General features: G+C 37.6%; 1 protein-coding gene across 1 annotated transcript; it reads left to right on the plus strand.

The window, feature by feature from the left end:
* The first annotated feature begins 1,208 nt into the window (after positions 1 to 1,208).
* LOC126094664 (uncharacterized) lies at positions 1,209 to 5,671 on the plus strand. Its single transcript, XM_049909173.1, has 2 exons — positions 1,209 to 1,475; positions 5,247 to 5,671. The coding sequence occupies exons 1-2, from the start codon at positions 1,262 to 1,264 to the stop codon at positions 5,369 to 5,371; spliced, it is 339 nt and encodes a 112-aa protein (XP_049765130.1). The 5' UTR covers positions 1,209 to 1,261; the 3' UTR covers positions 5,372 to 5,671.
* The last annotated feature ends 7,178 nt before the right edge of the window (positions 5,672 to 12,849 follow it).

Consider the following 12,849-nt stretch of genomic DNA (forward strand, 5'->3'; position numbering starts at 1 on the left):
GTAGTCAGTATTAACTGACACAGTAAAGGTTTGATTCGTGATAAGAGATTCCTGAACAATGCGTTAGGAGTCTGTTTGCATCTGTGAGGTAATATATACAGAAATATATCACAATCTGTTGGATCTGTTGGAGTCACGAGTCACACATCATAGTGCTGTTGATAATGGGTCTCACTTCAGAATGGAAACATAGTTCAATTATTAGTAAACATTACGTAATTAACAACGCCTCAAAATTTGATAAGCATTGGACTGATGAGGCTTCTTGCAACACTTCCTATTTGAATCAGTCCACATATAAAAACTGTGAGTAATAACGAAAGAAAAATGGAAAATAAGATGGCAATGACCCTGGCTAATGGTTCTCACTGTTGTTATTCTCGTCTGCATGGAATAAAAGATGAAAGAAATGAAAGTGTAAAATGCAAATGTGGAATTTAGTTGTAGAGCACCAAACGTCTATGCTGGAGTTCACAGTCTACCTTCATGTCATGGTTTATTGTAAGGAGAATCTAGAGAAACTTGGATAGTTATTCAACAGAAAAATATGGTTCATGGCGAACTCAAACCAAAATTACTGTTAATTATTGGTATATGGTTCATATGGCTCTGAGCACAGTGGGACTTAACATCTGAGGTCATCAGTCCCCTAGAACTTAGAACTACTTAAACCTAACTAACCTAAGGACAACAAATACATCCATGCCCGAGGCAGGATTCGAACCTGCGACCGGAGCGCTCGCGCAGTTCCACACTGTAGCGCCTAGAACCTCTCGGTCACACCGGCCGGCAATTATTGGTATAATGGGTTAACAATTTGCAACATCAGAAATCAGAGGATGGTTTGAAAATATTGTACAAATGAAATTCTTATTCGTTCGGGAATTTGTTATTAAACTAAGTCAGTGCTGTTGCATGTACTGTCCTTACGAAACAGGAAAGTTCATAATTCAAGTCTATAAACTTTTTAATCATTTGCTTTCATTGATTGTCGAGTATTTATCGGCTATTGTGCTCACAATTTTCTTTCGTCTAATCCTATCTTTTGGCTCAAGGTTTCTTACCAGGTCTCCAAAGATATTTCCAGCAGTGAGATAGGACGCCGATACGGATAATCGCACTTTCTGAAGTACACACTAAAAAGCTGTCCTTGCCTGCAGCAGTTTGGGCGATAAGAGTCGGACGCGCCGTATAAGAGGACGTGGGTGAGTTCACTTGTGGCACTTGTCGAGAGGCACCCAGAGTAGAAGCCACTGTAACCATGAAGGCAGCCCTCGTCCTGCTGATGGCTGGTGTGTTGCTTGTGGCGTACTGCACGCCGCTCGCCGCTGCAGACGATGGAGAGGAAGTGGTGGATGAAGCAGACGAAAACAGAGACGCTGATGACGACAACGCCGACAGCTCAGCAGACGACGACGCCGACGTGAGCGTTGGCGGGGACGCTTGGAGTGTGGAGAACAGGCTGGCAGGCAAAGGTAAACACCAGCTGAGACGGGTGGGATGCGACCGGCCCTTACAGCCGCAGCATTCACATCATCAGGTTTTGGTGTATCTAGATCTACATGGATACTCTGCAAATCACATTTAAGTGCCTGGCAAAGGGTTCATCGACCCACTTTCACAATTCTCTATTATCCCAAACTCGTACAGCGCGTGGAAAGAATGAACACATATATCTTTCCGTACGAGCTCTGATTTCCCTTATTTTGTCGTGGTGGTCGTTCCACCCTAAGTAGGTGGGTGTCAACAAAATATTTTTGCATTCGGAGGAGAATGTTGGTGATTGGAATTTCGTGAGAAGATTCCGTCACAATGAAAAACGCCTTCTTTTAATGATTTCCACCCCAAATCCTGTATCATTTCTGTGACACTCTCTCCCATATTCCGCCATAATACAAAACGTGCTGCCTTTCTTTGAATTTTTTCGATGTACTCCGTCAGTCCTATCTTGCAAGGATCCCACACTGCGCAGCAGTATTCTAAACGGGGACGGACATGCATAGCATAGAGACTCTCCTTAGTAGATCTGTTACATTTTCTAAGTGTCCTGCCAGTAAAACGCAGTCTTTCATTAGCCGTCCCCGCAAGATTTTCTATGTGTTCTTTCTAATTTAATTTGTTAGTAACTGTAATAGCTAGGTATTTAGTTGAATTTAAGGCTTTTAGATAAGACTGATTTATCGTGTAAGCGAAGTTTAACGAGTTCCTTTTAGCACTCATGTGGATGACCTCACACGTTTCTTTATTTAGGGTCAACTGCCACTTTCTTTACCATTCAGATATCAGATACTTTTTCGAAATCGTTTTGCAGTTTTTTTTAATCTTCTGATGACTTTACTAGTCGATAAACGACAGCGTCATCTGCAAACAACCGAAGATGGATGCTCAGATTGTCTCCCAAATTGTTTATATAGATAAGGATCATAAAGGGCCTATACCTTGGGGAACGCCAGAAATCACTTTTGTTTTAGTCAACGACTTTCCGTCAATTACTACGAACTGTGACCTCTCAGACAGGAAATCGCAAATCAAGTCACATAACTAAGCACGCAATTTTACTGCGAGCCGCCTTTGTCGTACAGTGTCAAAAGCCTTCCAGAAATCCATGAATAAGGAATGGATCTGAAATCTCTTGTCAACAGCATTCAGCACTTCATGTGAATAAAGAGCTAGTTGTGTTACACAGGAACGATGTTTTGTAAACAAATGTTGACTGTGTGTCAATAGACCGTTTGCTTCGAGGTAATTCATCATGTTGGAACACAATGTTCCAAAATCCTGCTGCATATCGACGTTAACGATATGGGCCTGTAATTTTGTGGATTATTGGTACTACCTTTCTTGAATATTGGTGTGACCTGTGCAACTTTTCAGTCTTTGGGTACGGATCATTCGTCGAGCGAGCGGTTGTATATGATCGTTAAGTACGGAGCTAATGCATGAGCATAGAAATGAACCTAATTGGTATACAGTCTGGAACAGAAGACTTTCTTTTATTAAGTGATTTGAGTTGCTTCACTACTCCAAGGATACTTACTTCTACGTTACTCATGTTGGCAGCTGTTCTCGATTCGAATTCTGGAATATTTAGTTCATCTTCTTTCGTGAAGGCATTTCGGAAGGCTGTGTTCAGTAACTCTGCTTTGGCACCACGGTCAAGTGTGTAGTTTGAGTGCCCGTCTTTGTGTAATTTCGTTTATGTTTAAACCCCTACTCGATAATGTAAATTTTTCAAAAGGTTCAAATGGTTCTGAGCACTATGGGACTTAACATCTGTGGTCATCAGTCCCCTAGAACTTATAACTACTTAAACCTAACTAACCTAAGGACTTCACACACATCTATGCCCGAGGCAGGATTCGAACCTGCGATCGTAGCAGTCGCGCGGTTCAGGACTGAGCGCCTGAACCGCTAGACCACCGCGGCCGGCGTAAATTATTCCTACGCTTTAAAAGTGTAAGACATTTGTCTGCAAAAGAGACAGGCTGTTTGAAGAACTTATTTGTTACAATTATACCATTACTGAATACATTAAATATACTCCTACATTCAACGGTACTGACCTTTAACGTTGGTTTGTACTTGCTAAACACGAATTTTGATTATCCCCCCCCCCCTGATTTATGTCTATGCAACAAGGGGGGGGGGGCTATCCGTCGTGTGTGGATGGTATCTATTCCGAAATGGCTTACCAACATATTGTCCAAATTATACATTTTTATCAGTCTTCTATATTGGTGTTACAACAATTGCATTCAGCAAAACTTGCTGAATAGAATGTAATGGTGACAGGAATTCACAATCCAGAAAGCAGTGCATCGGTGATAATGGAGAAACATATAAACTCTAACTGTTACACACTCTTGCTTCTCTAATGAGAACCAGTGATGGTGTGTCTTTATCCAGAAGCTACAACATTAGTAGCATACTAACAAATGTGACAATATTGCTCACTGATCTTGATGTCTCTTCTTCTGTCGGTAGTTTTTAATATGTTATATTCAAGACTGGTTTGTTCAGGAAACAGTCATCAGACAGGTTACTTGATTACAAGTGCAATGACACAAGAGTTCTAGTAAATAGTTGTCACTGTTGTATCCTAATGTGAAAGACTACATATTTTTTAGTAAATAAATTTTTTATTGCGAGTATAACGAAAAATGTTTGTGACACTGCAGAATAGCAATAGTTTTCAATCGGAATTATAATTTTTGTGTTATCTATCAGTGTTTCTAATACACATTAATGCTACAAGCCTCGCAAAATAGAATGCAGCTGTAGATGTAGTATGTAGGACCACAAATACTCAGTAATCATTCTAAGAGTTTTCTAATTTGATAGAACGTTTCGTGATTTACGCTACAAAAAATATACTTTCCTCAGGTAGCCCTTTGTCCACTTGTCCTTTAATCTTTCATACAGGTACGAAGAAAGTTTCTGCAGTTACTCGATCAGATAGAGCAATACATCCGGCTTCAGAATACATGATAGATACTAAAATACCGTTATAAGATGAATAATATAATTTGAAGATACATTGTGGGGTTCAGTCTGTTTCATACTGCCCCCTTGCCTGAGTTTTTAAATAGATCTTTAAGTTGTTTTAGGAATGATATTAAGGAACAACTTACAGAAGTTAGGTTTTTTCATAGAAATACGTTTAAGTCTTGCACCTCAGGATCTGCAAACTACTGGTCTCTACAACGAAATGTGTTTAGCTATGATATTGTGATTTTGAAAAACTGTTAACGAAGATAACAGCTCTTAAGTTGCATAGTTACGTGAGAAAAACACTAAAAGTGCTTTCGAAAATCATAATACAGGTAGTATGTAATAGTATTAGGAGAAAAACATATGTTAAACATTCGCAATAGAACAAACAACTTTTAGTTATTATAACAGTTACATCCTTTACAACATATGTGTGTGTGATTGTCATAACAAATGCCTGTATCAGGTAAGTATGGTGTAAAATATCGAAGTAAGTTTCATTGTACATAAATCAGCTCACCACCACAAGCAGTTACGGCTTAGAGCAGTACACTTGCACAATAGTACAGCTATAATTCCAGATAAAATCAGTCAGCAAACCAGCTGTGTGTCGTCTAAGTACTTCGGTATAAAATACAGGCTTAGTGATTACCTAAACACAAGTATTGTTAACATGAGAGCTGATATTTTCTGGTGAGACATGAATGTGAGCAGACATCACTGGAACGTCACGTGTGTTGTTTCCTGTTGAGCAGGTGCTCACGCCCGGGCTGGCCATGCCAAGCATGCACGGGCAGGCAGCCGACACGCTGCGGGCAGAGCTGCAGTCAGACCCCACGCCAAGTCAGGCGCTGCCCGCAGAGCCGCCCACAGCAAGTAGTCGCCGCTGCTGAGGAGGCGCTACACTGTGGAGGCGCAGTCTGGTGCTGCTCACATTGTGCTGTACTCTGCGCTCATGTGTATAAAATAAAGAAGCAGTGCATTTTGCAGTAAACAAATGTCTTTATTACTCAGTGTCCTAAAAATGTATGCTCTAGCACGTATATAGGTGGTAAGTAAATATCGAAAAAGATTGCAAAAGATCCAAAATTTTTGAAAATGTTTCATTTGTGACCTGTATATGATGTGTTCAGTGATGTAACGATAAATCGCCATTACTCAATTTTCTATGAATGTTGCACATTGATGTAAATGACATTTGTATTTTTCTTTAAGTAATTATCGTCTGCACCATACAGCACTAGGGCTCTTGCATCAAAACCTGCAAATGCAAGAAAAGCAGTGCTTATAATAATTGCCCATATTATGCTTTCTTAGTCGGTAAAAAGCTTCCAAAACTGTTTACATAATCGAAGGGAAGTCCTTCGACATCCCATTTAGCGATGGAACGAAAATTTTAATTTTAGTCTCTAACAGTTCTGAGTCTCATACTCATCTTTCTGTCTGAACTGATAACATGAGAATATGTAACTTCATTAAAACTCCATGAAAATGCGCGCATTTTCTGCAAAATTACTGCAAGGGATCTCAGATTTCAGCAGCATCATTTATCTTCTCAGCTATAAAGTATGCAAAGATTTCAGACAGCTTCTGTTGATTGTAGTTTTGCTTCACATAGACAAATATTCCTGCAGATGGTTCATTTAACAGAAAAGTTTGTGATCAGATAACGAAGTGGATAATACATCACGTGCGTAAACTCCATTTTGGCACATAATTCATAACTGACCCACAATGAAATATAAGTTATACATGTTTTTTCAGATTAGTAACACTCGATTCAACTGCAACAACAAATGAAAGATTACACCTTTCGTGTGGTAGACCATATGGTATACAAGGGCCAGCTATAAGAAAAACTATAGACCCAATAGAAAATCTTGAAAATGTTTGAATTGGTGAAAATGTGATGTAGTCTCCCAATCGTATGGGTAAATGAGTGACAAGCCCGTACTGTACCACAGGCATAGACCATGATATGTCTCTTTAGTCAACGGAAGTTAGGGCTGCACACATATGAATGACAATTTGAGGACCTAAAACGTTACAAACCGAATATTACACCAATCTGAAAACAGCTTCCTGCAACCTCATAATAATGCTTGTAATTTGTGACTGAGGACGGCCATCAGAATGTAACCTCAGTTCAGACACCCAGTGTCCGTGAGCAAGCTGCGACACCAGTTGTCCAGAATACATCATGTCGAACCAGCGAGATGAGACATTGGAAAGACCAGTAGGAGAACACTCTCTTCTATAAATCAAAAACTTCCCAGCACACAACATGGCTCACATGGGGCTGTGACTGGCTTGTACACAATGTCTCCAACGATTCTGTTAGGGGACATGCCTTTATTCAACTGTTCAAAGATTGGAGTACATCAAGCCTTCAATAGCAGTTCTGCAGGTCTTTGCAATTCCGTTGTTACTCATACTCGCATATGAATGAATAATTGGAACTTCGACATCTTAAGAGAAAATTTACGCAACTCCCAGCTTGGGTTTAGAACAGATTAGAATTTTTCTTTGCAGGGTTGCCAGCAGCAGACTTTCCAGCAATCATAAATTTGCTTTCTACAAGCACATACAACAAACATAATACTTACCCAGTATCTTTACTAACCTGTAATGAACTGGTTTTCTAATAGCCACATATACATTTACAGGGACATCTAAATTCTCATGTATTATTTTCAATAACGATTTTGTAACCGAAAAGTTTCTGGAACAGAGTAAAAGCGATGTAGCATCATTCCCCGTAATAGTCCATTTTAACAATATTAATTAAAACACCTATTTTTTCCTTAAACAAGATGTCCCAAGCACAGTAAAAATGATTATGGCATCCTTGCCAATCGTTGTTGTTTCTGAGTGAATACTTAGAGGAATGTTATAATCCTACACATATTTATACATTACCGAACAACTTTGGATTGTTCTATGAATCCATATCCACACTAAACACATACCTGTATAGTTATTCCGAGACAAAAATTCTCCTTATTAGTCAAACATGAACACTGTACATTAATACAATGTGCATTACAATATTTTGTCTCAAACATCATACATTAACCCAACTTAAATTACAGTTTTATTGTGGATAGGAACGCAACTATCTACACATAAATGTCACTTGGCAGAAAGCAGAAGTTTTTACAGCTATCCACAGATGTTACACAGGGGGATGTCTCCAGAATGAACACGGTCTCTAACTCTAGTTATTCAATGTGCCCCAGTGGCATCACATTATACTGGATGGGGACAAACTGACTGCATCGACAGAATCATGGCTGTGACTGTAGTTCTGCCTAACATCTTCTTGATATATGTATAGGTATGTTGTGCGATGGCAGTGCAGTGACCTCTGCAAGTCACCATTCATTGGGAGTCAAGTGAACATTTTGACATCTAGCATGTCATCCTATGAAGAAGGTGTCTCCAGTATTAGTCGTATTTGAGTGCCATACAGTAAGGTTATGTGATGTGAAAAGTGTGCCTCTATGGATGGTGCCCACAATATTGCTAATAAAGACGGTAATTTCGTTTAGAGAGTGGACCATCCTCATGTGTGATTCTTTCCAAACATTTACTGTGGACAAAAAGCATTAACAAATTATTTTTGTAAGTTTAAATTGACATGTGTACTTACCTTCGTTACGTTTCCTACTAATATTTATTGTAAAAAGCAAAAAATTATCTGTACTATATGATATACTAAAATATTGTTTAAAATCGCCCCCAAAATACTCATGGCAAATACCAGTTAAATTTGTATCATCTTGTCTAAGTACATTTTAGAAAACTTACATTATCTGTCACTAAATGTTTTGGTATTTTTCAATATTTCTACCCTAACTATAAGCAAATCTAATCCTAAATTTCTGCCTCTTATAAAATATTCTCTAACCACATCCTCATATTTCAGAATAAAATCACCCAACACCACAAGCGAGTTGTCTTGACACTGATCCAGGGGGATGAGTTCATCATTATTATGTTCTATAAAAGTAGTAAAATTTTCTTTGCACATTTTTATAAGTTCTGGATATTCTGACTGATCTAATCTTTTACATTAAATATATAGATGAGTGCTTTTATTCCAATTGAACCATCCTGAAGGTGGAACATAATTCTCAATGATTAATATTGTTTTTATACATCCACACGACGCTATTATTGCACATTGAATAGAATTAGGTAAGAGCTTGCCATCACTCATTTTTTTTTTATTTCTTACCTGGAATTCTTATTTTTAGTTGCCAATCAGTTTTCATTTAATTAATAACATTCTTACTTGTAGTAAATAAGTCATTTATTATGACTGAGTGGTAAGTTATCTGTTCTTAGAAATAACATGAACTATATGTGTATAAGACAGGTATATTAATGTTGTGCTAGCTGCTTCTTATACAACATTTTTAACTCCAAATATTACATCGAAAATAATAAATTGCATTGTGATGGAATCACAATAGAGATTCCTGTTGGTCGATCTGCTTTGAAAATCTTTGAAAAATTCGTTCAATCAAAAATGCCAATTTTCAATTTGCATGATATTTTGAGTAGAGTTACTGCTAAAAGTGATTTTTGATTGTATACCGATATAAATGATAGTACTGAAAATGGGCTTCGGTTTGTTGGCCAATCTATTTTTGTTAATGAAAAGACTGTTGGTAAAGTTACACCTAAAATTATTCTATTCCAGTTAATTAACCTACTGGGTGATCAAAAAGTGAGTATAAATTTGAAAACTTAATAAACCATGTAGTAATGTACATAGAGAGGTAAAAATTGATACACATGCTTGGAATGACATGGTGTTCTATTAGAACAAAGAAAACACCCCATATTGCTAGACATGTGAAAGATCTCTTGCGCGCGTATTTGGTGATGATCGTGTGCTCAGCCGCCAGTTTCGTCACTCTTGGCCTCCCAGGATCTAATTCATTAGATCCTATTATTAAGGAAGGTAATACCGTGGGTTTGGGACCAAGAGGCCAATGATGCATGTGAAAATAGAAAAAGAGCATTGGTCGAATCACCTGTATTACACCATCCGGTTATGGCTGAGCCATTTAAAATTTCAACAGATGCATTCGTCTATGGTATAGCAGGAAAACTTTCCCAAGGAGAGCGATGTATACATAAAGTAAATCACAGAGCTATAGCTTTTGCTAGCTGTAGTCTTAATGAACATGAATTAAACTACACAGCCACTGAAAAGGAACTATTGGCAATAGTATAGAGTATCCAAGAATTCCAAACACTTATATGGAGGGTCAGAAATCGATGCATGTACTGACCATCAACAGTTATCCTTTTTAATGAACAGTCGATTGTTGCACAGTAGATTAATGCGATGGATGGTATTCCCACAGGAGTATGACATTAGGCTACAGTATGTAAACGGTACTGAGAATATTGGGCTTGAAGCTTTGTCGAGGTTGCCTGTTGGCATGGACGAATTAAAACATGTGGAAGGAGCCAGAGTAATTTTTGCAATTAATTTCATGACAGTATAATATGCACACAGTGGGGTGCGAGAGATGGTTAAAAGAATAGCCGACAACATTCATCATGATCCCTACTTTACAGAAATATATGCTATGTGTATTAGAAAATCTTTACCCCCTAATCAAGCAGAGAAATGGAAGGTTATAGGGAATAATTTATTTTGGAGAGGCAATGTAACTTCTCAACGGTAGCGTTTATGCATCGCAAAGTTGATGGAGGACGAAATAGTGTTCTATGTCCATACAGGGTATGGACACTTCGTAATAAAAAGTGTATATCCCACATGAACAAGTTCTATTATTTTAAAAAGTTGGGACATACGGTAGCATCTTTAATTAGAATGGTAGGAAAGCGAGGAGGTTCGTACATTTTTGTCCTCATACAGTGTTTGTCTAGGAATTTTAAGTTGTATCCTATTAAGAAAGCAAATATACCAACAGTGATACACTATCTGCAACAATATTTTCTCGCAGTAGGCAAACCAAAACGATTCTTCTCCGATAATAGACCACAGTTTGTTAGTAATGACTTTAAAGAATTCTTAGCGTAGGAAGATATTCGTCAAGTATTAATCTCCAACTATAAACCGTCTTCTAACCCGGGTGAAAGGGTTATTAAAGAAACTGGGAAATTATGCCATACATACTGCCATGAAAAACATATGTCATGCGCAATGTAAGTTAAAAACTTTAAGTTTATTTTAAATGAATTACAACATTTATCAACTGGATCAACACCTTTGCAAGTAATAGGTAAACGTTATGTGGGAGAGCCCCATATTAAATGTTGCACATGGTCAGAACAACCTACTGTTGACTACCAACTTAATCAAACGATGGTTTCTAAGAACTTGGTTGAAAGAGCACAACAACGAATGAGTAAATGTAATGAGAAGGCTGTCGAACTTCAGTATAAGGTTAATGACCTAGTTCTAGTAAAACAACATCGTCAGAGCTCTGCCCTGAGGAAAGAAACACATAAATTTTTTCAAAAGTATGAGGGACCTTGCCGAGTACAAACGGTGGTACATCCCAAAGCCTTAGTTTTAGTAGATCCTATAACAGGATCAGAAAAAGGAAAATACAATGTAAAAGACATAAAATAGTACATCTCCGAGGGACGTTGACGTTTTGTGTTAACGGCCGAAGCGACGACCGTATGATCTCTAGTTGTTTACAGTTTCTTCTGTACTATTTTTCCTCCACCGAATTCCTTTCAAATCTTAAACTATTCTGTAACCTATTCTTGAATTCTTAAACTATCATAATTTTAGTATGTAGGAAACTGGATATGACTACAAGATTGAGACCAATTTGAGATAATCATGGACGAACAGTGAAACGAATAGAAATATTAGTGGAAAGTATAATATGATGGTACTATTTAAACCAAGTGATGGCAACATAAACTGGATACAGGATTTTATGTGTGTGTAAAAGTATATTATAACAGAATGACTAAACAACTGTGTTATTGTAGTGTATAATTTTCTATTTTTTGTAGAACATTTTACACCTTTTATGAGACGTGAAGTGGAAGGGAGGGTTTGTATTAGTTTTGGAAGGCGTGGGTAGTCTAAGTACAAGCATGACTAACACTAAACACACACCACACCTTGCACACAACCCTCGCAGACAAGTGTGACTGATTCTTCACCATTTGCAGTTCTATAGGGGTTGCTGAGATTTTTCTTCAGGGAGTTCAAAGGAGAAAGTGAGAATGTCCATTCTGTAGGAGCCGTTTAACATCATATCTCCTCCGGCTTCTAACTCAAGTACCAGTAAAGTAGGGATCCTGGGGAAGAGGGGTGGGAAGGGTTTCATATTTTTGGGGCTGTCTCCTTTCTCTTCTTCGATCTTAGCAACCATTTCTATTTTTTCGTTTCTTACTTCTCATTTGTGTACCGGTCAAGCTTTCCCTCTTTCCATATGCATATACTTCTATCGCTGAAGTCCTTATTTTCCGTGGTGTCTAACACCATTCAAATTATTTCGTATAAGTAGGCCGAAGAATCAGGCTACACAAACACACTTATGCACACCATAACACGAAGATACAAGCAATGAAAGTCCAGATTAAAAGGATGTGAGAACCGTCAAGTGTTGTAGGGGGAAAAAATATGCACATAGAGAAATATGTACTTATGGTTGTTCATTAAACTGTCAATAGATTGAAGGCAATGAAAAATAATAATAATGAATTTGATGACTTACAATTTTTAGTGTGAATTCCATTAAAATTTTTACCTTATTCTGTTTGAAGGGGAAAATATATTGATCATGAATAACATTTTATGCTTTATCATATGGAATTCCAGAGAGGGAACATCCTCCTGCTTGAAATATTAAACATATAAAAAATATAAGTAAAATAAAGTAAATGAAATAAAATAAAAAGATATATAAAATAAAAGTATTAAATATGTTATGCCTAATATTAGAGATTCCTCTGTTCACAAAAGCAGGCTCCCAAGGAAGTCAATGGGCCCACTTATTACTTACATGTCTAGTAAAATGTGCTCTATGTGAGAAACAATTTGGAAAAGGTCATATGTCCATTTGAAAGTTTTGCTTCTAATTATGATTTCTGTTGTACCACTGAGTATTGACAATTCGTCCTGGAACACCCAGTACAAGTGTCTTGGTAATACACAATTATTTTGTTGTAAAGTATAACGGTGCTTTATTTATAATGTGTGTAGTGCATACAAGAGTAGTTAGTAGCTTCAGAAATCGCCTTTTTGTTGTAAAGTGTAATGGTGCTTTATTTATAACATGTATGTGGTGGATACGAGAGTAGTTGGCAGCTTCAGAATTCCCCTTCACACAAGTATTTTGCTGT

This window comes from Schistocerca cancellata, chromosome 8 (assembly GCF_023864275.1).
Source record: "Schistocerca cancellata isolate TAMUIC-IGC-003103 chromosome 8, iqSchCanc2.1, whole genome shotgun sequence".
NCBI classification, from domain to species: domain Eukaryota; kingdom Metazoa; phylum Arthropoda; class Insecta; order Orthoptera; family Acrididae; genus Schistocerca; species Schistocerca cancellata.